The 25,963-nt window shown below is 41.4% G+C and overlaps 1 protein-coding gene across 2 annotated transcripts; it reads left to right on the top strand.

Annotated features, from left to right (window-relative positions):
* The first annotated feature begins 704 nt into the window (after positions 1–704).
* LOC148014055 (pentatricopeptide repeat-containing protein At1g62350-like) lies at positions 705–25,223 on the top strand. Of its 2 annotated transcripts, none has more exons than XM_087666337.1 (3): positions 705–1,022; positions 1,126–1,370; positions 24,392–25,223. In XM_087666337.1, the coding sequence occupies exons 1-3, from the start codon at positions 884–886 to the stop codon at positions 24,839–24,841; spliced, it is 834 nt and encodes a 277-aa protein (XP_087522463.1). In that variant the 5' UTR covers positions 705–883; the 3' UTR covers positions 24,842–25,223. The 2 variants fall into 2 exon arrangements, with proteins under 2 accessions (XP_087522463.1, XP_087522462.1); XM_087666336.1 differs by having other exon boundaries at positions 711–1,022; positions 1,126–1,388; positions 24,392–25,197.
* The last annotated feature ends 740 nt before the right edge of the window (positions 25,224–25,963 follow it).

Raw genomic sequence — 25,963 nt, 5'->3', positions numbered from 1 at the left:
GCCCAAACTAAAGGCTGCAATGGCTTTGAGAATCTTCTTACCCTCTCTTTGCAAATAGGACTTGTGCCTATCAACAAAGCTTTTGAGATCCTTCCGCAACTCTTCCTCAACTTTCCCCATATCCACCTATTGATGACGTACAACTTTGGCGTAATCGAGCTCCAAGCTCCATAGCATCATTGTTTGTATGCTGGGCCTTTTGCGAGCTTAGGGTTTCTACATGTTCTTGGTTCTCCTATGCCCCATCTTGGTGTTTCCACTCCTAGCCTCCCTGCGTGTAGAGCAACTTCTTATGGCATACGGTGCACTAATCTTATGCATTCAAAAGGAGCTTTTCTCTCCAAATTTTACATCTTGAGCGACAACCCGACAAATAGAGAATGAGCTGTGATGTATGCATCTCTCGGTGTAGGTGGGGTGTTTGTTTGTGCATGTAAGACGTCATATGCATGGTGTATCAGGCTCTAAGCATATGTGAGAGAGAGAGAGAGAGAGAGAGAGAGAGAGAGAGAGAGAGAAACAATGCGCTTTTGCACATAAATTTGTGTTAGGCTGGTTACACACAGGCGCCCAACTTAAAAGAGGACAAACTTGTTTTACCTTTATCAAAAAAAAAATCGTAAATATTTTGACAGAAATTGAACCTTGCGACCGGCGGGATGGTTGGCGAGAGCCCTTAAGGCTTACGAGTGGACCAACCACTCCTTTGTAAAAACTTTTGTGCGCCGCGTTTTTTAGGGCGGCCGGCGTTGGCAAATGTCTGGTGCGTAACCGCCCTCAGAATCAGCAGCATAGTTTGGTAGCACATGCAGGCGAGAGAGCAGATGCTTTCATATAACTTGGACGAGCACGACTGTGCTATGCATGCCACGATGAGGCAACGATGATCTATCGCTACGGCGGGCAGCTGCGTCCCTTTCTCACAAGCAAGCTGCGTGTGTTCAGGCGCTTCTACGCAGAGAGGCCTCGAGCCTTCCTCGAGCACGATAAGAGGAAGGAGGGAGACGCGGATATAGGCATCAGTACGTAACCTAACCTTTTTATGCGCAAAGACCTGTTTCCGACAGACATCAAAGCCGTAAAATGTTTGTGTCCTTAGCTAAAAAAGGAGTAGGCGGGGCACAGGGATCGAGAAGGCGCGTCCTCATCCCTGCTATGGGATGCAAGACCCTTCCAAATGGCATTCCCTGCCTCGATCTCCCTTGTGGAAGGGCAGGACAGGCAGCAAGGAGGCCGTGCTAGTGGTTGGGGAGCTGCGCCGCGCCAAAGGGAACCATGTCAGGCTCCAGGAGCTGCTGCGGACTAAGGTGCATCGCCTCCTCAAGCTTGACCTCGTTTCAACCCTCAATGAGCTGCAACGACTCGAAGAGGTGGATTTAGCTCTCATGGTCAGCTCTGCCGGCTTCTCATCTCATCAACCCTGTGGTTTCATTACTGGTTTTACCAATCCGTTTCTGCATTGTGTACTGGCGTTTTTCAGTAGTTTGGAAGTTCAGGGTCAAGAAATTACTGTTGAAGCAGCTTGTAGCTTATCGTTCATTATCACCATGTGCTCGTGCATTGTGCGACTTTGAATTGGTACATTGGTAGTTGTGAAAATACTGAGGACTGGCTATGATTGGAGGGGGTTGCATAAATAACAAGGACCCACTATGGTTGGAGCTGTTTGTTTTTTCCTATGGAAAGGGTTGCACTCATATTTGGTGCATCTGAGTGCCTGCAATATACAGAAAGACCAAAGGGTAGGACTATATAAAACCTCAATCTATGGTGCTTAGAATGGTTGGTTTGTATGTTTGGTGACTTTGAGTATGCTTGGAACACAATCAATTGGAAGACCTAAAAGAAGGCTTGTTGAGAGTTTAAATTTGAGACGCGAAGACCTGGGCCATGAAGCAGAGAAAATTTGGTTTGTTACAGTGAATGCTGTATTGAATTGAGCTCTTTGAGCAATAACAGTTGTATTGACAATTCATTGATAACAATGGAATACTGCAAGGTGCGCCATGCTTTGGGGCTAGTCTTTCTTTGTGTCTAGGTGTAGGAGCATTCTAGCTCCACTTGATTTGTTTTGCTTTTTGTGAATTTCTTTTCTTAAGTGTGTGCTTGCAAGTTAAAGCTCATTGCCCTTTGATTCATCAAAGGCTGGTTTTATGGTCTAGTTATTGGGACATAAACAACCTCTCTAAGAAGGCAAGTCTCTGGTTGCTCAAGGTGCAAAAGCTAAAGTCTTAAATTCAAACAAACATCAAAGGCATTCAGGAAGGATGTCTCACAAGGAATGGAACAAAGATTTTTATGAAAGGATAGATCTTTGTTAGAAGTGGATGCAACAATGGAAGCATAGAAGAATGCTGAAATAAACTGCTGAACACAAGACAAAGGAGAGAGCCAAAATAATCATCATAATGACAATAAAAAAATACCTAAAATACTCAGTAATGTTTGCCCCATGAAGGCACATCGGAGAGTCACTCATGAGTTGACTATACTGCCAACAATCTTTGGGATGAGATGTTTCTCAGCATGTTATGATATACAAGAGGGATCAAAGTTTGGTTCTCTTGTACATAGGGACTAGATAATGATGCCACTTCACTCAACTATGTAGTTGAGACTTTTACCTAATTTATGAAGAATCCTAAGTTTGTTGCATTCTTGGATTCTTTAGAGCAAGCAAAGGGGAGGTAATGGGATGTGCCGATTTGGGATCCTAGTGTGGTTGAGAGAGACAACCCATTGGATTTAAACTCTCGTGGAAGGGGCTAGGTGTGATGGGGAAATGGTTGTTCAAATATCATGAGTCTCTTGTTGGACAAGAAGGGCTGTTCTGCTGCCATCGAGGGGAAGTTACTAGGATATGAAACTCGTCATGACCTTTGGGGAAGGGAGCTTGGGGCTAGAATGGGTGTGGGTGGTGTAGCAGGGAGTGGGCTGGTGGGAATTTAGGAGGTTAGAAGATGGTATTGAAAAGAAATATTTGAGCAAAGAAGATAAACACAAAGTGTATGACAAAACACAATGATATATGTAGAACTCAAAGATGAAGAGTAACTCAAAATGAAAGAAGAATGAATGCTGAAAAGCACACTACGCTTGTAGCTTGTTAATTCTGCCCATGTAGTTGTTGCCTATTGTTAGAGAGGCCCAAAATTGTCGTCACCAATCTCAAGACATTGTTGCCTGATCTTGATGGTGCTTCTTCTATTGCCGCTTGATCCCCTAGGGCCTTTGGCTGCCATTGCTTGCAGCAAATGGCTGAAAATTGGTTTGAATTTTGATCTGTAGCAACTTCTTTTTCTCTCTCACAGGTTGAAAAACTTTGAGCGGCTGAAACTAGGCCCCAAAAACGTTTTCTTAGTTTGCATGGGTATTTTTGCGAGATAATAACCTTCTAAACCCATAGGTGTCAATGTAGGTACTAGGAGAAGGATGTAGAGGGCAGTAAATTAGGGTGCCATAATTGGTGGAAAATCAATAAAACAAGGATTGACAAGTGATTGGGTAGCCTCGCTATTTATAGATGTGGATTCTCCCAAAAGTTTAGTGTTTGCTCATGGGGCACATAAACTTTGGTAATTTTCACTTTTGGGGCTGTAGGAGGGATTGCAAGCATAGCTTATCCTAGAATACCATGAGGTGTTCCACCCCAAAGTAGCTAGGATATTTGTTCATGGGTGCACGATGACTGCCTAAGAACCTACCAAGACTATAGAGGTGGTGGTTATCTTTCTTGCAGAGCCAAAAGGGCCATTGCATAGAGGCCAAGGTATTAGATAAAGGATGTTTGTCAGTTGCCTTATGGCCTATCAAGACCTGTAAAGGCGATGAAACCGCTTTGAACTATCTTTTACTTTTTCTTTTCAAAGAATCTGTGCCCTAAGTAGTGATGGTGAGATCAACATCACAAAGCAAGAAGAGTCAAGACTATTTCAACAATCCACCAGGGTGTTGGTGACAAGGAATAATATAGAGTTATGTGCTGTATGTTGCCATAGGATTACTATCAAAGGGAGTGCCATATGGTGTATAATTGATTCGGAATTGATAACTTTGTGTTGAAATGAAAACTTTGTATCCCCCCCCCTCCCAAAAAAAAAATAAAATCACCACACAAGTCACCCTACATCTTCAATCTTCTTCAATCACCCTACTTCCTCTCCCCCACTCTCCCTCCTCCTCCTCCTCCTCCCTTTCTCTCACCTCTTTCGAGTTTCTCCTATCCCTATCTGTCACAAGACTGTGACAACTATTACCTTTTTGTTGATTTCTTTATTACATATTTTATTTGGTTTTTTCTTTTTGGAAGGATCTCTCTTGAAATCTAAATGCCTGAGTTGCATGGCCAGTATGTGAAACGGACAGGAATGTCTAGTGAGTCAAGACTAGACAGTTAAGGTCCAGTACAAGTCTGGAAGAGACTGATGGCACTGTAGATTGACAAGCCTGGAAGAGACTTGTGAAAGTGTATATGGACAAGTGTGTTGAAGAACTAGCCTGGAAGAGACTAGTTCAAAGTGAAGATTGACAAATCTTCAAGAGATTAGTCCATGTGGGGTCATCAGTGGAAATTCACTTTCAGCTGAGCTACATTACAAATTTGGATGTAGCCATAGTTTGCAAAGATGGTCAGAAGACTAGTGGGGATGCAATGGAAGCAACTCCTAAAATTTAGGGAGTTACTATTTTTGGATCCCAGAATCTGTTCGCGTCATTATCTTCGTTTTTGCAGGAGGATCAATCCTCTGGTTTGTGCCGAGGTCAAATTTTGCACCGAGCATGGAGAATTTTAGACCGGAAGGCTGGAACGGGAAATATCTTCCAGTGCTGCCACTTGGCACAAATTGGTGCACTTACCTCTTTAAAGAGGGGCTGGCGTGCTGTTTTTGGGTGGAAGGGGCTCATTTTGTGAAGGGGGAGAAGGATTGCTGCAGATGGAGAGCTCTTGAGAGCTGGCCTACCTTGTCTATGATGCACAAAAGGCTGAGCTTGCTTCCTACTCTCTCTCCCCCTGACAGTATGGTTATGCTGCAGAATCAAGGGCCTTTCTTCTGATTCAGGTACAACTGTGTGGAATATGCTGTTTTTGCATGAGGCAAGAGCCTCCTTTCTTCAGGAATAGGAGCAGTTGTTTGCAATTCCCAGTAGGGACAGGTGACGGTGGTAACCTCACCAAGCAAGTGTTTGGAACAGCACTAAATCAATACTGATTCTGGACTGTTCAGAGGTTATTTCAGAGTCCAACTGATGTCAGAATCAAGGGGCACTTGGCACAGATGATGCAGAACAGTGTAGGGAACAATAAGAGCTGAAAACATGTTTCAAAACAGGTCTGAACCAGCAATTACAGTGGGCTGAACAGTACAGGGAGCAGTATGAGTTGAAAATAGGTTTCAGAACAGGTCTGAACCAGTAATTACAACAGACTAAAATGGTCAATTCTGCATTCCAACCAGAAGTTTTAGACTTGGGCAGAGTTTCCCCTCCTGGTCAACTTGTTTTGGGTCAGTAATTGTATTGTTATGCTACCAAATTTCACCCAGAATAGGTGAAAGACAGCCCATTGTATTTTCCCTCTTTTCAAAAATAAAGAAATACCGCAAGGGGCGCCTAACTTAGGGGCCAACAGGGTGTCTGTGTTGCAACAGGAGCATTCTAGCTTCCTGTATTTCTTTTTGATTCTCTGTCTTTAAGTTCAGTTTAAGTGGGCGACTGTGAATTGGGTGAAAGCATTTATATATTTTGGTTGTACACTACCGCCCTTCCCAGTGAACAGGCCGGTTACATGGTTCCATTGCCGGGATCGAATCACTTTTTCCCTAAAGAGTGAGCCAGGGTTTGTTTGGGTGTAAGACACAAAATTGTGCATTATGGCTGATAGAAAGTTTGGTATGGCTGGTTATCAAAACCAGCAAGCAAGTACTGTGTCTACAAGCCATGTAGTTAGTGGTCCGGCAACTCCTATGCCACCTGTTAGTGTTCCTATGTTACAGGCATATCCTACGGATCCCTTGATGGCTCATGAGAAGCCAAAGCCATACAAGGAAGGGGGTGCAGCCGTATAGTTTGATATCTTTCGAGGGTTTGAAGATAGGGCTAAGGCACTCTCTTTCTTATAGCAGTTTGATGCCGCATTTGCAGGAGGGAACTTTACAGAGCCTTCTAAGGTCCGGAAAGCTGCCACTTTTCTTAAGGACAATGCTAGTCAGTGGTGGAGTACACTGTTGATGCAAGGACAGGCTCCTGCCACTTGGACTTACTTTAAGCAAGTATTTGCTTCTGTTTGGTTGACCAATGAATTTGAGATCGATGTTATGTCAGCTTGGCACAATTTGGATGCATCTAAATGCAAGGATCTGGAAGACTATAACAAGAAGTTTTGGGAGGCCTTACTTCCAGTCACTTCTTACAGGGTTGTGCCATTGACCGAGCAGATAGAGAAATATTGCTACGGGCTGCCCAAGGAACTCCGGAATTATTGTACAAATACAAAGGTCACCACTTTGACTTAGTTAGCTGAGAATGCCACTACAGGAAATGCATTATTGTTGGGACAGTCAAGTGGTTTTGGGGGCAGCATTAAACAAGACAAATCTGAAAAATTTTCAGCAAAGAAGCCATTTGGTAAAGAGGTTTATCAGAATTCTCAAAGCACAGGTAAACCTTGGCAGTTCAAGAAGAAACCAGCCAAGTCCTTTAGACAGCAGTCAAAGGACCAGAAGAAACCTTTTGTGCGCAAGTCTCTTGAAGAGAGAAAGGCTTTAATGGTTGAGAGGAAGTGCTTTATCTGTGAGTAGACTGGTCATATTGCGTCAAATTGTCCGGACAAGAATAAGAGATCAGCTGATGATGATAAAGAGGACAGGAAAGGAAAGAAGCCCAAACCTTTAGCAAGTTTAGTGCCAGATATGCTGGGAGACAAGCCACACTCGGATGCTAATGAGCTTTGCAGAGCTTGGGGTAAAGTTAGGGATCAACATGTACTTTTCTTTGATCTTGGAGCTAAGGCAAACTTTATCTCACCAGAGTTGGCTTCTACTTTGGGCATCAGAGCAGATGAGATGGGCTACACAGCAGAGGTAGGATTGGCATGTCCTGGTCACTCAGAGTCTTGACACCCATTTTTGGAAAGCTGCGTCTTCATGTACAGTCTTATGTTGATGGAGAAGAATTTTATATCATGCCACTTGAAGGCTGTGATGTCTTGTTGGGAATGCCATGGATGTTCAGAAAGCATGGTGTGTTGGATGCCTTTAACAAGACACTGACTTTGGAACATAGGGGAAAGACTCATGTGCTTGATGTGAAGCTTAAAGGAGAGTCTGTACCTGTTGTATCGGCTTCTGCCATTACATTTGTAATAAAGAATCATCTCTTGCGTACTTGATTTTTGCACGTGATGTCAAGGATAATGATGAGTCAAATTTTTCTATGTTAGATAGAGACAGGTCTGCTTTCTTGTCTCAGTTCAGTGATTGTTTTTCTGACTCATTACCATCACAGTTGCCACCAGAGAGGTCCGAGGATCATGCAATAGATTTGGTGCCAGGCAGTAGCCCACCAAATAGACCTCCGTATAGGGTTAGTGCAGCCCAACAGAAAGAGATATTGAGCCAGGTGAATGAGCTGTTGGAAAAAGGGCTGATTCAGCCAAGTTCATCTCCCTTTTGCTCACCAGTGCTCTTAGTGCAGAAGGATGGCTCTTGGCGCATGTGTATAGATTATTGAGCGTTGAATAAGAGTACCATCAAGAACAGGTTCCCCCTTCCAAGAATTGACGACATCCTTGACCGTTTGGAAGGAGCGTCAATTTTCAGCAGGATAGATTTGAAGAGTGAATACCATCAGATCAGGATTAAGCAAGAGGATGTGCATAAGACTGCATTTAGGACCATCGTTTGGTCTCTATGAGTTCTTGGTAATGCCATTTGGACTTACTAATGCTCCTACTACGTTTAATCGAATGATGGACAGGATTTTTCGTCCATACAAGCAGTTTGTTGGTACATTCTTTGATGACATGATTGCCTTTTCAAAGAATGAACAGGAGCATAGAGAACACTTGAAAGCAGTCTTTGATGAGCTTTGCAGTAATAGGTTGCTTATCAATGGCAAGAAGAGTGAGTTCTTCTTGGAAGAAATCGAGTTCCTGGGGCACATAGTGTCAAAGGATGGTGTCCGAACGGATCCTGCTAAGGTTGAAGCAATTAGAACATGGCCAGATTTGAAGACTGTCCATGATATTAGAAGCTTCTTGGGTTTGTGTTCTTATTACAGGAGGTTCATTCACAATTTTGCAGAGATTGCTTCACCTTTACATGCTTTACAGAAGAAAGGAGTCTCTTTCCAGTGGACACAGAAAGAGATTTCAGCTTTTAATCTTCTTAAAGAAAAGATGACTTCTAGTCTAGTGATCATTCTGCCAGATCTTAGGAAGTCATTTGTTGTCCAGTGTGATGCCTGTGGCAATAGCATTGGTGCAGTGTTAATGCAAGATGGCCGGGTAGTGGATTATGAAAGCAGAATCTTGCGAGGGCCAGAGAAGACTATGCAGGTCTATGAGAAAGAATTGCTGGTTTTGATTCATGCGCTTTCTTGCTGGAAACACTACTTACTTGGGGCAGATTTTGTTGTCCAGACAGATCATCAGACAGTGCGTTACTTCTTAACTCGGACTAAGCTGTCAGAAAAGCATATGCGTTGGGCAAACTTTTTGTCAATGTTCCATTTTTAGATTGTGCATGTGGAAGGCAAAAATAATGTTGTGGCTGATGCTTTGTCAAGGAAGCCACAAATTTCAGCTGTGTCAATTCCTTATCATCATGAGCTTGATGATATGGAGGAACAATATGCTGATGATGAAGATTTTGCAAGGATCTTTGATTAGCTTGTCAATGGACAACACCATGAGCATTATCTTCTCAAGGATGGTTTCATGTTGATGCATGGTAGACTATGTGTGACTATGCCATTGAGACGGAAAGTTATGACAGAGAGTCACTCTCCATCGTATGCAGGGCATCGTGGTATTGATGCAACAGTCAAAGCAGTAGAGACATTCTTTTATTGGCCTACTTTGAGAAGAGACATGGATGCTTTTGTGCGGCAGTGTTTGATTTGCCAGAAGGTCAAGTTTGACAGGCAAAAAGCACCAGGGCTTTTACAGCCATTGCCTATTCCAGATAAACCATGGGAAAGCATAGCTATGGATTTTATCTTTGATCTTCCAAGGACACAGACAGGAAATGATGGGATATGGACTATTATTTGCAGGTTTAGCAAACAGGCTCATTTCATTCCTGTCAGGAAGAAGATAAAACCAGATCAGATGGCACGTTTGTTTATGTGCAATGTCTTCAAGTATCATGGTATGCCACAGTCTATTGTAAGTGACCGTGATCCATGGATGACAAGTCTATTCTGGAGAGGCATATTTGAGAACATGGGCACAACGCTTAAGTTCTCATCGTCATTTCATCCACAGACTGATGGACAATCAGAAGAGGCAAATTCTACTGTCTTGGATCTGCTTAAGTGCTATGTGTCAGAGCACAAGTCAAAGTGGGAGCAATATTTGCCTTTGGTCGAGTATGCATACAATAATACTATGCATTCGTCAACAGGCAAAGCCCCTTTTGAAATTGTTGAAGGTAGTAAAAAGGTTCCTCCCATTTTGCATACAAAGGATAAGATCTTTCAGGCAGATCAATATGTGCAGAGTATGGGGGAAATGTATCAGAAAGTTAAGCGTGCCCTTGAAAGGACTCAGGCAAAGCAAAAGAAAGCTTCTGATCATCACCGTCATGAATTGATATTTTCACTTGGTGATTGGGTACTGTTGCGGTTTGAAAAGGCATGCTTAAAGAAGCGGAAAGGCAAGGAAAGTCTTTTCACTAAGCTTAGTATGCGATACTATGGGCCTTTTCAAGTAACAGAGAAGATTAGTGATGTCAGCTATAGGCTGAAATTGCTTGACAATTGGAAGATTCATAATGCTTTTCATGTAAGTCTTCTTAGACCCTATGTGGGTGATGCGCCAGAAGATATGCCAGCTGAGAAATAGCCCAAAGTTGAGGAACTTGATGAAATTCTTGTTCCAGAACAGGTACTGGCACACAAGGAAAGGAAAGTGAAAGGCAAGGTTGCTAGAAGGTATTTGGTTAAGTTTAAGAACTATCCAGCTATAGATGCTAAGTGGATGGACGAAGGTGAACTTGTAGAGTCACCTAATGTGTTGGAACTTTACCTTGAAGCATTTCGCTTGCAACCTACCTTGACCCCTTGTATCTTTAAGCTGAAATAGATTGTCAAAGTGACAATTGCTCAAGAAAGAAATTATGTATAGAAACAGATTTTGTACAGGTTAACACTTATTGTGTCCATATGGTTTTCTCAGTGCTAAAGAAGTAAGTATTGCTTGCAAGAATACAGTTTTTACTTCTATTGAATTGAATATATGTTGTAACAATGGTTACTCGATTGGGCATGTATTCTGTGAATTGACTCAGTGGGGATATCATTTTGATGTACCGGCCACTAGATCTCTAGTCAGGGTGATGTGGAGTCATCAAATGAGAATCTGCCACTATGGGGATATCATTGTGGTGTACCGGCCACTATATCTGGAAACAGTGATGTGGAGTCACATGATGATAGTCTGCCATGTTTCACAGTTAGAACCATGTGTTAACAGTGTGTTCAGTTCACAATGTTGACTGATAGCATGCATGTGTTGTACATGTGCTGCCAAGTGTGAGTTCACTAGGTTAGCTGGAAGCATGTATGACATTCATGCAAACGAGGACGTTTGCAATTTCGAGAGGGAGGTATGTCACAAGACTGTGACAACTATTACCTTTTTGTTGATTTCTTTATTACATATTTTATTTGGTTTTTTCTTTTTGGAAGGATCTCTCTTGAAATCTAAATGCTTGAGTTGCATGGCCAGTATGTGAAACAGACAAGAATGTCTAGTGAGTCAAGACTGGATAGTTAAGGTCCAGTACAAGTCTGGAAGAGATTGATGGCACTGTAGATTGACAAGCCTGGAAGAGACTTGTGAAAGTGTATATGGACAAGTGTGTTGAAAAACTAGCCTGGAAGAGACTAGTTCAAAGTGAAGATTGACAAATCTTCAAGAGATTAGTCCATGTGGGGTCATTAGTGGAAATTCACTTTCAGCTGAGCTACATTACAAATTTGGATGTAGCCATAGTCTGCAAAGATGGTCAGAAGACTAGTGGGGATGCAATGGAAGCAACTCCTAAAATTAAGGGTATTTTTGGATCCCAGAATCTGTTCGCGTCATTATCTTCGTTTTTGCAGGAGGATCAATCCTCTGGTCTGTGCCGAGGTCAAATTCTGCACCGAGCATGGAGAATTTTAGACTGGAAGGCTGGAACGGGAAATATCTTCCAGTGCTGCCACTTGGCACAAATTGGTGCACTTACCTCTTTAAAGAGGGGCTGGCGTGCTGTTTTTGGGTGGAAGGGGCTCATTTTGTGAAGGGGGAGAAGGATTGCTGCAGATGGAGAGCTCTTGAGAGCTGGCCTACCTTGTCTATGATGCACAAAAGGCTGAGCTTGCTTCCTACTCTCTCTCTCTCCCCTTGACAGTATGGTTATGCTGCAGAATCAAGGGCCTTTCTTCTGATTCAAGTACAGCTGTGTGGAATATGCTGTCTTTGCATGAGGCAAGAGCCTCCTTTCTTCAGGAGCAGGAGCAGTTGTTTGCAGTTCCCAGCAGGGACAGGTGAGGGTGGTAACCTCACCAAGCAAGTGTCTGGAACAGCACTAAATCAGTACTGATTCTGGACTGTTCAGAGGTTATTTCAGAGCCCAATTGATGTCAGAATCAAGGGGCACTTGGCACAGATGATGCACAACAGTGCAAGGAACAATAAGAGATGATAACAGGTTTCAGAACAGGTCTGAACCAGCAATTACAGTGGGCTGAACAGTACAGGGAGTAGTATGAGTTGAAAACAGGTTTCAGAACAGGTCTGAACCAGTAATTACAGCAGACTGAAATGGTCAATTCTGCACTCCAACCAGAAGTTTTAGACTTGGGCAGAGTTTCCCCTCCTGGTCAACTTGTTTTGGGTCAGTAATTGTACTGTTATGCTGCCAAATTTCACCCAGAATAGGTGAAAGACGGCCCATTGTATTTTCCCTCTTTTTAAAAATAAAGAAATACCGCAAGGGGCGCCTAACTTAGGGGCCAATAGGGTGTCTGTGTTGCAACAGGAGCATTCTAGCTTCCTGTATTTCTTCTTGATTCTGTCTTTAAGTTCAGGTTAAGTGGGCGACTGTGAATTGGGTGAAAGCATTTATATATTTTGGTTGTATACTACCGCTCTTCCCAGTGAACAGGCCGGTTACACTCTCCCTCTTCCTCTCCCTCTCCCTCTCCCTCTCCCTACCCCTTTTCCTCAAATCCTCTCTCTCTTCTCTCCCTCTCCCTCTTTCTTTCTCTCCTCCCTCTCTCACTTTCAAGTTTCATTTATACATATTACATCCTCTCCCTCTCCCCTTTCTCTCCCTCTCCCCTTTCTCTCCCTCTCTCTTTCCCTACCTCTTTTCCTCTCATTCTCTTTCTCTCCTCCTTACTCTCTCCTTCCTCCTCTTTCTCACTATCAAGTTTCATTCATACATATTATATTCTCTCCCTCTCATTTCTTCTCATTTTTTTCCACAATGCTTAGGTCTCTTTGTGAAGCTTTTTGTCTCTACAACACGAACCTTGAGAAGACCATAGGCTAGCCAAATTGCTATCGTTGGACTTGTAAGTTTTGTGGGAACATGATGACAAGTAGTGTTACAAGGCTCATCATCCATTTGACTAAGGTGGGTGGTCAATGGGGCCCATGTTATCAAATCCCTCAATCTGTGGCCAATGAAATCATGAAGTACTTTCCCCTTTCTAATCAAAGTGGTCATGTATCATTGAGCATGGCAAAAGCTTAAGAGGAGGTGGTCACGTATGACATGGAAGTGGATATTTCCGAAGCTCCTAATCCTAGTCCATGCGCATCAATGGCCTTGGGCTCCACCGCCATTATCAAAAGCAAAAGGCTTTGTAAACAAGCTTTACTACAAGAAGCTATGGGTGGTATTTTGTGTTCTTTGTGTGTCCTCAAAGAGAGGCAAAAGGAATGTGGAGATAGAGATTGCATGCATTGTCATTGAGTGCAGTCTCCCATTCCATTTGTTTCAAGTGTAGAGGTGGAAAAGAAAGGTCAAAGCTAATGTCACACTTGATTGTGTGAGAGTGTAACGGAAAGAGGAAAGCGAACATGGAGAGAAAAAGGAGACAAAGAGAACATAAGCATTGTGATTCTAAGATCTTCATTGCCCTTGATTTTGTTGGTAGCCATCACCTTGCTTTCCTTATTGGGGGTGTCTTTGAGACTGATTGAAGGGGGCTTGATTTGTTTTGGTTTGGGTTGTGTACCTTTTGTTAGATTTATTTATCCTTGTGTGTGAGCAGACATTATTGTGTGTAAAAGTGCACGTTTAGATGTGAACACCTTTCACACCACTTAGAATTTAATAAGGGTCAAAGGTGTAGGTGGATACCTCAGCTTACATATTTAGGCCCTATCACTTGTACTTTCATCACAAACTATCACATCAAACTATTCAGCTTGTTGTGCATTGACAAGAGTTCTCTCTCTCTGTCTCTCTCTCCATCCACCATGGAGCTTCATTCTCCATAGCCTGTTGGTCTATCTTCATGAGATCCATACCAAACAGTGGTATCAGAGTAGTCCATTTAATTAGTCCTGGTATTGTCCATTATACAACATCAGCAACAACTGAGGAAGAAGCTGAAGAAGGAGAAGAAAAAGAAGAAGTTTGCCTAGTATTTAAGAAGCAAAAGAAGAAGAAAAAGCTTACGTGGCCTATTCCGCTTGTCTATCTATGTGCTTCAACTCTGATGCGTTGTCTACTCTTTAGCTCGCCTGTAGCAATCGCCCTACTTCTATCACTTGCCCCACAACACCACATCAATCGCCCTACTCTTGCATTTGGATTCACGTTGCTCAATAATCCATTACTTGCCTTGCAGCAATCGCCTTACTCTTGTCAATTGATGATAGCTCTTGTGCTGTCAGATTCGATTTATCTCATCACCAACGTGGCTTGTCATCTAGAGTTAAGCTCAAAATTAAAAGCTTCAACTTTAATTAATTAAATTGAAATATTGGCTTGTTAGAGACAGTTCACATGAAATTGGGGATTTTTGATTTTTATCAAAAGTTTCCATCATTTATTCAATAAAAATTAGGGCTTTTCAAAATTGAGCTTACTTGCTTCAAATTTCTTTATCAAAATTTTGTTCTTTTTCAATTTGAGCTCTCCCCATGGCATCTACCATCGAGATGTTGAGATATGGCATTACAATTGAAAAATTCTTGAGTGTTGGCTTCTCCATTTGAAAGACAAAGATTGAGCTCATACTTATGTGAAAAGGCGCATGGAGAGTCGTCTTTACTAATGAGCTAGAGCATGTTCAGGGCAACACACAACTTTATCAAAAATGGCTTGAGAAAAACGAAAGTAAACTCGCCATCATTGGGTTCAACCTCTTTGACAACCTTCTTTATCACCTTGATCTTACAAAAATGGCAAAAGAGGTATGGGATGACCTTCAAACCATATTTGTGGGAGATATTAATAATTTCACATTATTTATAAAGATGCAATTGTTTAGTATATGCTACAATCCTTTGGAGGCTCTTAAGTAGTATCTTGATCATTTAAGTCTTCTTTACCAACAATTGATCACTCTCAATAGCTGTTTTGATGATGATGATAAAAAGGCTATACTTCTTAATAGTGAGATGAAAGCAGTACAATTCCATGAAAGTGTGACAATTCTCAAGGTGGCTTGAGAGACGAAATTCGAAGAAATGGTTGTCATCCTTTTGGACAACGAAAGGTGCAACAAAGATGTTGACATAGTACAGGCAGACTTTTACACCAATAAACAATCGCCCAAGTCTCAATATTGCAAGTGTATTGGCCACACTATTGACCAATGCTACAAGAAAAAAGACGAGTAGCAAGACCAGCAACATGCCCAATATACTATTGCTAATACCTTATAATATAGTGACCCTAATGAGCTACCTACTAGTTCTGACAAGGCCCTTAATGTATCTGTTCAATCATTTTTTCTTGGCAATGCTGAATCCTATCAATATGCTTTTCTAATCAAATCCTAAATAAATAATGTGTTTTGGAATTAGACATTGATCGCCAATGCATGTATTAAGACCTTTCCAAACACTTATTATGTGGGGTACTCTACTTGGTTTTTTATTCAAAAAGATTTGTATTTTCCTTGTATGATTAATCATATTAGGAGCTATATTTTAGAGGGGGATTGTAACCTCTTATCAATCTCTGACTTATCTTGAAAGCTATACCCATATATTTGGCCTTTGGTCATGTGCCCAGTGTCTTTGAGCCACACTGGCTTTTGATCAGCCTTTGAGCCATGCACATGCATTCCTAAACCATGCCTCACTTTGGTTCCTTGAGCTTTTTGGTAGATCAAGTCAAGATCTTCCTCATAGCGCATCTCTCCCTCTCTCACTTATGTGTAACTAGCTTTCATTCTTGGATAGGGTGGTAAATAACTTGATTAAGTACTAATTACAGCAAGCATAAAATTCACATAAATTGAAAATGCATACTTATCACTTTAATCTTGGACATTGGACATCCACTTGACCCCAAAACTGGCGCCTCTTGTGGTATTTCTTTCTTATATTGCAAATAGGAGTATAACTAAGATATTTTGATCTCCTCCTCTAATCCAAATGTTTGTTGCTGTCAAAACTGACCAGCAAGCCTCCAAACCAATTTGCCCATTGATTTACTTGGGGATTGGCCTTCACCTTGCTCCTTGAAAGACAAATTCATTCTCGGATCTGATATTGGTTGGTTGGCCTCTTGAATCTCCTTGAAATTCTTCAATTTCAGCGGCTGAAATTCAAGTCCTAAGCTCTCACTTTTGAGCGTGCATCCCGAGGCAACTATTAAATTCCTAATTTTTATTGTAAATTAGGGTTTACAGCAGAGATTGACTGAAATCTCTTTCTTTGATGGTTCAAACTACTGGAAAATGCCAAGATAACTTGAGAAATGGTCGGGGGATGGGAGAGAATGTTGTAGAGAGAGGAATTTCAGAGTTTCATCGCGATAAATATTGAAAAACTGTTGCTGCCTCGCTCAAACAACCATGGAAGTTACTATCTATAGCTTAGGATCACCAAAAAGACTATTGCTCCCTCCTCTATGTTGTCATTTGTACCAAAAGGACCTTGGGCTACTGTCACTTGCTCCTGGAGGGCTCCAAATTGCCATCACATGTTGTAGGACTGATCCTTGGTGGCTACAAATCATATCACCACCGTCTCCTTGCTCTCTAACAGCCTCCTTCTCTCTCACAAATGGTTGAAATGGACTCCATCAGCCCCTAAAAATGTTTTTTTCACTTGTATGGGCAAGTCTTGCAAAGTGACAGCCTTCTAATCCAATTTTCTAGCATTATTCAGCTTATTAATAATTATTCTAGTGCTAAAAAAATCAATTTCACTAGTCAATAATGAAATTAGCTAGGCCAATTTTTCTTCCAAGTATCTCTAAGTAGTTATTAGCCCTTAGATTGGCATTAATTAATTAATTAATACCTAGTCTCTAATGTCACCACCAACACTAGTGGCCAATAAATTAGTCTAGGCCCAAATTTGACTCGTGTTAGACATAACTTATTACAACTTATGCCTTTGGCACACCCACTGCATCCTCGGGATCCTTGGCCTATTACCAAGAATTAATTGCCATGTGTATCACATGTGCTAAACAACCTTGTACATTTGATTAATAATTCAATCAAATGTTATTAGCAAGATTAAAGCATTTCAAAATTTCACGTCCTTGTGACATATGTATCTCCTTTCTAGAATCATTGTATAGGATTAGACATTGCCTCTTAGATGTAAGGCCTTCTCTTTTTCTTTTTCCATACTCGAGGGGGGATTTGTTAGATTTATTTATCCCCACGTATGAACACACATTATTGTGTATAAAAGTGCGTGTTTAGATGTAAAAACCTTTTACACCTCTTAGCATTTAATAAGGATCAAAGGTATAGGTGGATACTGCAGTATATATATTCAAGCCCTATCAATTGTACTCATCGTAAACTATCACATCAATCCATTCAGCTTGTTGTGTATTTGCAAGAGTTTTTCTCTCTCTCTCTCTCTTCCCCCCCCCCCCCCAATCCACCATGGAGCTTCACCCTCCATAGCTTGCTAGAAACTTGGAATACAAACGGGAATGGGAATTTTAGGGGGCGAAATAAGAACGAGAACGCCACATCATCAAGGAAAGACAAGGATTACATGATATCCTGATTAATAAGATTTAATGTTTTACTTTAAAACGTAAAATTGTTAATGGGAATGGGAATTTTAGGGGGTGAAACAGGAACGAGAATGCCACATTATCAAGGGAAAACAAGGATTACATGATATTCTACTAAATAAGATTTAATGTCTTGCAATATGAAAGAATTTGTAGTTATAAGTTGGAAGATGTTAATGAAGCTATGGTTGAGATCGTTTTGTTGGTCATAATTGGTAGTCATAAGTGTTGCTCTTGATTGATGGATTGTAGCTGGAATCAAATTGTGGCCACAATCCGCATTTTAGTCATTCTTTTTTAACGTTTGCATGTGTCAAAATCATAAATTTTATTTTATGAAAGTTCAAAGGTCATGATTGAAAGGGGCAGGGGTGGATCCATCTTTTCTTTTAACACATTGTATTGAAATGATTGATCCGATCTCCACTTGATCAACACTCAAAATGTCTCGTGGAGCAAGTTGCGAAGCCCACTTCTTGATTGATGGCATAGGTTGCTCTAGAGATTGAAGTGGTGAGGAAGTGTCAAAAGTCTTATGAGTCCAACATTCCTTCTTTGAAAAGGTGGCAAAGGACTTGATTATACACTAATTACAGCAAGCAATAAGTTCACATAAATTGAAATATGAATGTTACCGATTAATCTTGGACTATAGACTCTAGATTGTCCCCGAAAATTGGTGCCTCTTGTAGTATTTCATTAACTTGTATTGCAGTTGAAAGAAGTACATTGGATTGCTTCAATCTCCTTTGAAATCTGATGCCTCTTGTTGTCATAAATGACCAGCAAGCCTTGGAACCAATTTGTCCCTTGGTTTGATAGGAGATTGGCCTTCAATTGACACTTTTTGGATGGGCTGACCTCTTGGAATCTTTGAAAATGCTCAATTTCCAGCAGTTGATTCCAAGTGCCAGGCTTGCAACTCTTTGGCACGGGACTCAAGTTATTGGTAAACCCTAAATTCTACTATAAATCAGGGTTTATAGCGGCAAATATACTTAGTGTCCACCTTCAATGGCTGAAATCTGATGGTTGAGAACTGTTGAGAATGGTTGAGAATTAGCTAGAGAATGGAAGTGTATGCTGAGGAAAGAGCAAATTTTGAAGTCTGCTGCTGCCCTGATTGACGACAGCAATAAATGCTGCTGGCACCTGCTCTAGATGCAATCACCCTGCTCTAGACAGCCTCTTCAGGCTGTTGCTTGTTGCAAATGAGGTCCCTGATCAGGTTGCTTGTAGCTGGTTATTTGATGATGTGGGAGGCTAACAGCAGCAGTGGACATTCAACAACAAGCAATAGTTGCAGAGTGGGCAGCGGCAAAATGCTGCCTGTAGAATGATGACAATGGGCTGGAAAATAGTTGCCATCTATGGGAGACAATTTAGATGTAGAGTTTGTTGAACAGCAACCTTGAACCGAGATTTCCATCAGAAGGGGTGTGGATAGTATAGGACATGTGCCAACAATCTACAAAAGAAGGATGGGCTAAGTGGTGGGCAATCTATCTATTTATAGATGAGTGGATCCTCCCAAATTGGGGTTGGCTTATGGGACATAGACATTCTCTAGGAATGTGTTTCTTTTTTATGAAAGTTTGATAATAATGGGACCTTGGGGCTTAATAAAGAGTTAATAAGTTTATAATGCATTTTTAAAGCTGAACACCCCTCTCTTAGGCCCAAAATTGGAACTAGGGACTATAAATAAAGCCTGAACCCCTAATTACCTGGAGGTGTCCTAACCCAAAGCAGCGAGGACATTGGGCCAAGGGTGCATGTCTATTGCCTAAGGACCTATCAAAGCTATAGAGACAAAGGTTATCTTATCAAGGGAGCCTAAAGGGTCTGTGAAGATGTCATGAGGACGTGAGATTTTGTTTGCTTTCCTTAACATTTGGATTAATTTTTCATCAAATGTTTAAGTATGTGTTGCACATGTATTTCATATTCACGAGCCAAGGACCCAAGGAAATTAGTTGATGTCAAAGGCAAAAGTTGTATTTCATATTCACGAGCCAAGGACCCAAGGAAATTAGTTGATGTCAAAGGCAAAAGTTGTCCTAAGTAATGTTGCACAAACACTAGGTGGTATCTGGTCCATAAGTGTCAGTTGGTGATATTAGGGATTTGGCATTTATATGTACTTAATGCCAATTCGGGGGACTAAAGAATACTTAAGAACACTTGGGAGATGAATTGGCCTAGTTAATGTAATTGTTGGTTGGTTAGACTAAGTTTTGGATATTAAAATAATTATTAAATTAATTTTCAGATTTCTAAAGTTGAAAATTAATTTAGTAATGCAAATAATGTTGGAAAATGGGATTAGAAGGTTGCCACTTGGGCAAAACTTGCCCATGCAAGTGGAAAATATGGTTTTGAGGCTAGGGAAGAGAGAGAGGGTCATTCTAGCCTTATGCAAGTACAGAGAGAGAGAGAGAGAGAGAGAGAGAGGGAAGGTTGCCATAGCTGCTACAATAGTTGATGGGCCATTTCTAGCTAGCAAGAGACCCTTCAGGAGGTGGTGATATGTCTTGAAGAGACTATAGTGGTACGTGATAACACTTTGAGGGTTATTTTAGCCGAACAAATATCCTACATCATATTTGGTATGTTCTATCAATGGAGATATCTTTCATGGCTATCTAGACAAGGCTGCAGTTGATTTCTCCCATTTTCTCGCGATGGAAGTATGGATTTTCTCTCTATTCAGCATTCTCTCTGATTCTCCAACCATTTCCCAACCTTGCTTCGAAGATCTAAGCATTTTAATCCTTGGAGATTGAGAAGTTGTATTTTTTCTCTGTTGTAAACCCTAATTTACGGCAGAAATAAGGGTTTGACAGCAACCTCGGAAAGCGTTCCGAAATTTTGAAGCCTTAAGACTTGAATTTTCAGGGCTGAGAATTAATTCTCAGCAAGATTCGAGTGAGAGACTGGCCATCATTCGAGTTTGGGGCAAATTTCATTTCCTGAGGAGTCGGTGAAGGTTGATTGTTTAAGCAAATCAGTTTGAAGACTTGCTAGTCATTATTGACAACAAGGGGCTTTTGGATTGCAAAGGGGATTGAAGGAATCCCATTGTATTCGAATTCAATTGCAATTAAAGATAAAGAAATACCGAAAGGGATGCGAGTTTTGGGGCCAATAGGGTGTCCAATGTCCAAGATTGATTGGTAAATGTTTGTGTCTCAGTATTTCATTAATTATTGCTTGTTGTAATTAAGTAATAATTAGGCTAGTATCACCCCTCCATGGAAGGAAGGTTGGTTTTAGAAGATATGCTATGGTTTGCACTAAGGAAACATAGAAAGTACTACCACAACTGAAACACAAAGCCTTAGATAGCGATGTGCAAAACTCAAATTCTAAATGCCAAAGGCAAAACTCAAACATAGAAATAAACACAAATAGGGAAAGAGAGGAAGGAAGAACTTTAAAGTGAATGAATATTGTAAATGAATGTAAGAATATACAGAATGCTAAAGGATAGAGTTGAGGAGTATTGGAGTATGACATCTATTGGAGATGGATCCTAAGTGCTGTAACCACCAATTAGAGTGGTTAGAGTGTGGGGAAGTGCAAAACACTGATCACCAAGGTAGTAGGAGACCTAGGTGACAGTAGAGGAAGTGGAGGATGATGCAAGCGATCACATTAGCTACAAAAACGTAGGCTGATTTAGTTGCGAGATGGAGATTAGCTTGTCACCAAGTTTGCGGTTGTAAATGCAAGTTGATCTAGATGTCGATGATGAGGAAATTGTAGGTGATAGTTGGTAGCTGAATAGGCAGGAGCATGAGGCCTCCTTGCATCAAGGTGACAACATGGATGGAGATGACATGTGCTGGGGAGGATGGTGCTATAGTTGATAGGGGCTGGATAGTAGAGGGAAGGTGGTTGATAGCTGAAATCTGCACGTGGGAGTGAGAAACTTGCACACAAGGATGGGCTGAATGGTGGGCATTCTGTCTATTTATAGATATGGAAGTATCTTCCCAAATTAGGGTTTTGCATATGGGACATAGAAACTCTCTAGAACCGCTCTTGTTTAATGAAACTTTTGGTAATTTACTATTTTGGGGTTATTGTAAAGAGCTAATTAGTATGTAATGAATTTTTAGCCAACACCCCTCTCAGGCCCAAAATTGGAGCCAAGAAGGGATTGGAATAAAAGCTCAAGTCCATTTGTATCCCATGGGATCCCACCCTAAAGCAGCTAGGGCATCGAACAAAAGGTGCACATTGGCTGTCGAGTGGACTACCAAGATTACACAGGCGATGGTTATCTTATCAGGGAGTCCAAATGATCACCCGAAAGAGGCTAAGGCATCAGATAGAGGGTGCTCACGTCGGTTGCCCAGTGGCCTACCAAGTCTTGCAAAGGCGAATGGAACCACATTGACCTTTTGTTTTTTGGAGATAGATGTGGTTTGCGGCCTTTGAAGTTGTTGAGCGCGGTGGAGAGAATGAAAAGGGATGGTTGCATCCAAGACATCACAAAACAAACAAGCTATCCCAACCACTTGAGGGTGTCGATGATGAGGGAAGCGGTAATGAAGTAGATGAAGTAGGATGGTGTGGTGGGAAGAACCATCGGTTGAGACTGCTTAGGAACCACTCTGCACAAGGAGATGCAAAGAGTAGTGTGTTACATGATGAGAATGCGCATGTAGTAGGTGCCATTTGGACAATGTTCCTCGTGGGAAAATCGTTCACATGCGTAAGCGCCCTTGTATAAAGATTGTGGATGATCATGCAATGTAAAGGGAAGGTACAATATGGAGAGGCTGATGTTGAAGACAAGTGCCAAAACCTATAGACTACTGAGAAAGGGTAGGAATCCTCTCATGTCCTCATCAGACTCAGATTGAGGCTCACGGGCAGAAGATGACCGCACAAGACACACATGATTGCAAACATGTTCACATTGGCTGATCCAGTTATCCAGCTCAATGCGTTTCTTTTCTAGTGGTTGGAGATTGGTTTCACATTGACTAGATAGGTCGACCAGCTTTTTCTATTGGCAACACCATTCCTTGATTGTTTTATTGCTGTTTATTAGGTCAGCCAGCTTTTTGGGCATAGTTTGGCCAGTTTCCACCTTATTGATTATTTGTAGCCAGTCTCCAATGGTTGGTCACTTATTCTTATTTTGCAGCTTCAGCACACGTTGACATTTGGGACTCTCCTTTGTCAACTGGTGCTGCCTTCTGCCTTTTTTCATCAGCCTGTTCCAGTGCCCTTGTAGACGCTTTGGGTTGCATGTAGGGACTGATCAGTCCACATTGCATTCAGCATCCTCTTGGGGTTTAGTGCATATTTTCTCTCTTCCAGGCTCTTCCCTTCTTTCATTGCACTATTCTCTTCCCTTCTCGTTGTGTTTTGTGTTCTTGCATTGCATGCTCATACATTATACCCAAGAGGCTCCCCTGGTTAAGGCAATACTACACTAGTGTGCTTGGATTGTGTAGAGTAATAGGGTACCATGGGAACATATGGTGGAGCTTCAAATTGTGGATTGTGAAGCTGCTATACCAAGGAACCATGTAGATAATCCACTTTGGACATCACTAGTGAGCTATCTAATAGTTCCCGTGTTGCATTTGTGGAGTTGAGATGAACTGTAAAGATACCTTGCCCCATCAGCACGGTCTCGGCTATGTGTGATGTGCCATTGTGCAAGGTCAAATGGAGCCAATCATGGACTTGGGTGCAACCTTGGGTTGTGCCAGGTTGCTACAGAGGTAAGCAGCAGAACGAATACAGCCAAGAGAAGGGCTGTAGGGTGAGAGGAAGAGTGCGGCGGTTGCAGCAATGCAGGAAAAACAGGCTGGCACAGGGGTGGTGGGGCAGAACAGGCGGAGAGGAGATGCAAGAAGGCAGAAGGGGAGTGGTGCAAGTAGTCGTGTGGCTGCCACTGGTTGCATGGGCAGCACTGGAAGCTGCATTTGCAGCAGCAGGCAACAGCAGGTGGGGGAGAGGAGGGAACAGGAAGGGTGGGTGCAAAGGAGGCAGGGAAGGTGGCAGTTTGAGGAGGGTGATAGGTACGGGTGTGATCGCGACTGTTAAGGCAGCGACAACAGCAGTTGTGTGTACCTTATAAGTTACCAGGGTACAGTGATGAAAGGATTCAGCTACATCTTTTAGCCGATCATGTTGATGAATAGTTTCTAACTTCGTTTGTTAGAGCTCTTGAAATAAGCTTGTCCAAGATTAAGTTAGCATGAAAGTTTACAGTCCAATGATCAGACTGATTCGAAACTGTACTGTAGAAGTTGAAAGATTCAAAGATGGCTGTCTATTAGAGTTTGCTAGACTGCCCAAGAATAAATGTCAACCATCCACAGACATCTCCGACCAACCAATGTCACAAGTTCCATAGTATCCTGCAATTCGCAGGACCAATTAGATTAGTGACCTTGTCATTGCATAGTGATGGATCAAGTAATGCTCATTAAAGAATATTAGGACTGATGGTAGCATATGAGAATCATTTGCGGGTGGTTTTTCATAGGGTAATCTGTGTTTTATAAAATGCTTATTTTTTGTCTATACACCGGATAAATCTATACATGATATGCACAGTAGCTGTTGATCAACGGTCCTGTAACTCCTTTAAGGGTGTGACAAAAATATAACAATCAAGCGAAGTCAGTTTTCATTGCACTGGAGCATACAGGGTATAATCCTAAGTTTGGGAAGCTAATGTTTATTCAGTGAAACAATGTATTGTTTGAATGGTTTTTGAAATGCGTAATGTGTTGCTTGACTGTGTCTTGCAAGCCATTAGTTTGATAATGAGAACACCGAGGATTGCGATGTGTGTATGCTTAGGCTTTCTTGTGAATAACACAGTGAGTTCTTTCGACATTATATATATTTTTGGTCATGCTCCAGAAAGTTTACATTATGCAAATCCAAGAAGGTATCCTGTATTATACATGCAGATCTTTTGTGTTGCTAGAAGAGAACTTTGGTACAAGCCCGACACGTACCTTTACCGGGACATGCTGAATTGCTTGGGGAGACATAAAAGAGCAGCTCAGTGTCGCATTGTGATGGATGATTGGAAAAGGCAGGGAATAAAGCCAACTGTAGCACTCTGTTCAGAGCTTATGGCTGAATTTCTATGTCATGGCATGGCCATAGAGGCTATTGAAGTCTTTGAGGAAGTTAAAGAGGCTGGCACATGTGATGTGCTGATGTACAGGATCCTCTTAAAAGGGCTTGATAGACTCAAAGAGTATGATCTATGGTTGAAATACAGAAAACTGTACAAAGAAACATATCATGTTGAGGAACCTGATGAAATTCTTAATATGTGCTACAATGCCAAAGAGGCTGATCATCATGAAGCATACAAGGTTGCAGAGCTTGATGAAAGCTCCATCTCATGATAAATATATTTTACCAGACTAGTATGCTCTATCAAAACTTCTTGTATGCACACGTGCATGTGGGCACATGCAGCAAATGCAAGCAAGAATGTGGGTATGTGTTCAACATGTGTGTGTACTTGGATATGTGCATTCATGCGTGCGCTGTGCAAGAATCTGATGTTTGTGAAGCGTGTAAGGTTGTGGAACTTGATTTAATTTGTAACATTAAATGTTCATCTAATGATGAATATATTCACTACACTGATATAATTGTGTGTATGCACATATGTGGGCACATGCCACATGCATGTATGTGGGTATGCATGCATTGATGTGTGTAAAATTTTGGATGGAGCTTTTGGTTTGTATTTAGTAGCCAAAGAGCCTCAACATGCCTATATCTTGTCCAGAAGAGGGATTATTATAGTTTAGCTTGTAATCACAATTGAAGGGAGAACTTGAAGCTAGAACATGACTGCATCCTTTTGAAATTGTTTTGTAACATCTTGAGAATTGGAAATGGAAAATAGAATTAACTTTGGCTATGTCTACACAGTTCATAGTAGCCACAACACAAAACTTGGTTTATTACATTGTTCTTAAATCTTATGGAGTAAAATTTGCATAAATTTTGGGACTTCATGTTACCTTGAAGCAAGGTCCTTGTTTCAAATGAAAGAAAGCATGGTTTGCTTGTAACATTTTGCATTTTTGGTCAGCCAAATTTGAACGTGTACATTCCTTCAGTAGTTGTCATTGAGTAATTGCCCACATTCTGTTAGCCCAATTGCTTTGATCAGAAACATGAGACATCAAAGCAAACTTAGAAAAGACCTATTATAGAGATTTAGGTCAATTCAATGTGTTGGTAAAATTGTAACATTCAATGTTTGTTAAATGTTACCATAATGTGAATTAATACACAAGTTGCTAAGGCACGAATCCCCCCAAAGTGGACTACATAGTAGAAACATTGCACACACAATAAGTATACTTTGAGCTAACAAGCAACCAAGGAAGAAATGGTGGGAAGGCCATTGTAAATTGTAAATGTTACTTTAATTTTGAGGCTTGAGGTGCTTCGTTAGAGTAAATTGGAACCCGCATGTTCACCTTTTAGAGTCATGTAGAAAATAAAAT

The sequence above is a fragment of the Lygodium microphyllum genome, chromosome 25 (genome assembly GCF_053477565.2).
Source record: "Lygodium microphyllum isolate KBCC chromosome 25, Lygodium_microphyllum_v1.1.10, whole genome shotgun sequence".
Classification (NCBI taxonomy): Eukaryota; Viridiplantae; Streptophyta; class Polypodiopsida; order Schizaeales; family Lygodiaceae; genus Lygodium; species Lygodium microphyllum.
The sequence above is the reverse complement of the archived record's forward strand: the minus strand, read 5'-3'. Positions and strand labels throughout refer to the sequence as shown.

Coding starts and splice junctions, on each gene's coding strand:
- LOC148014055 (XM_087666336.1), top strand. CDS start 884: ATGATCTATCGCTACGGCGGGCAGCTGCGTCCCTTTCTCACAAGCAAG. Junction 1,023..1,125: donor AGACGCGGATATAGGCATCA/GTACGTAACCTA, acceptor GGCGGGGCACAG/GGATCGAGAAGGCGCGTCCT. Junction 1,389..24,391: donor AGGTGGATTTAGCTCTCATG/GTCAGCTCTGCC, acceptor TTATACATGCAG/ATCTTTTGTGTTGCTAGAAG.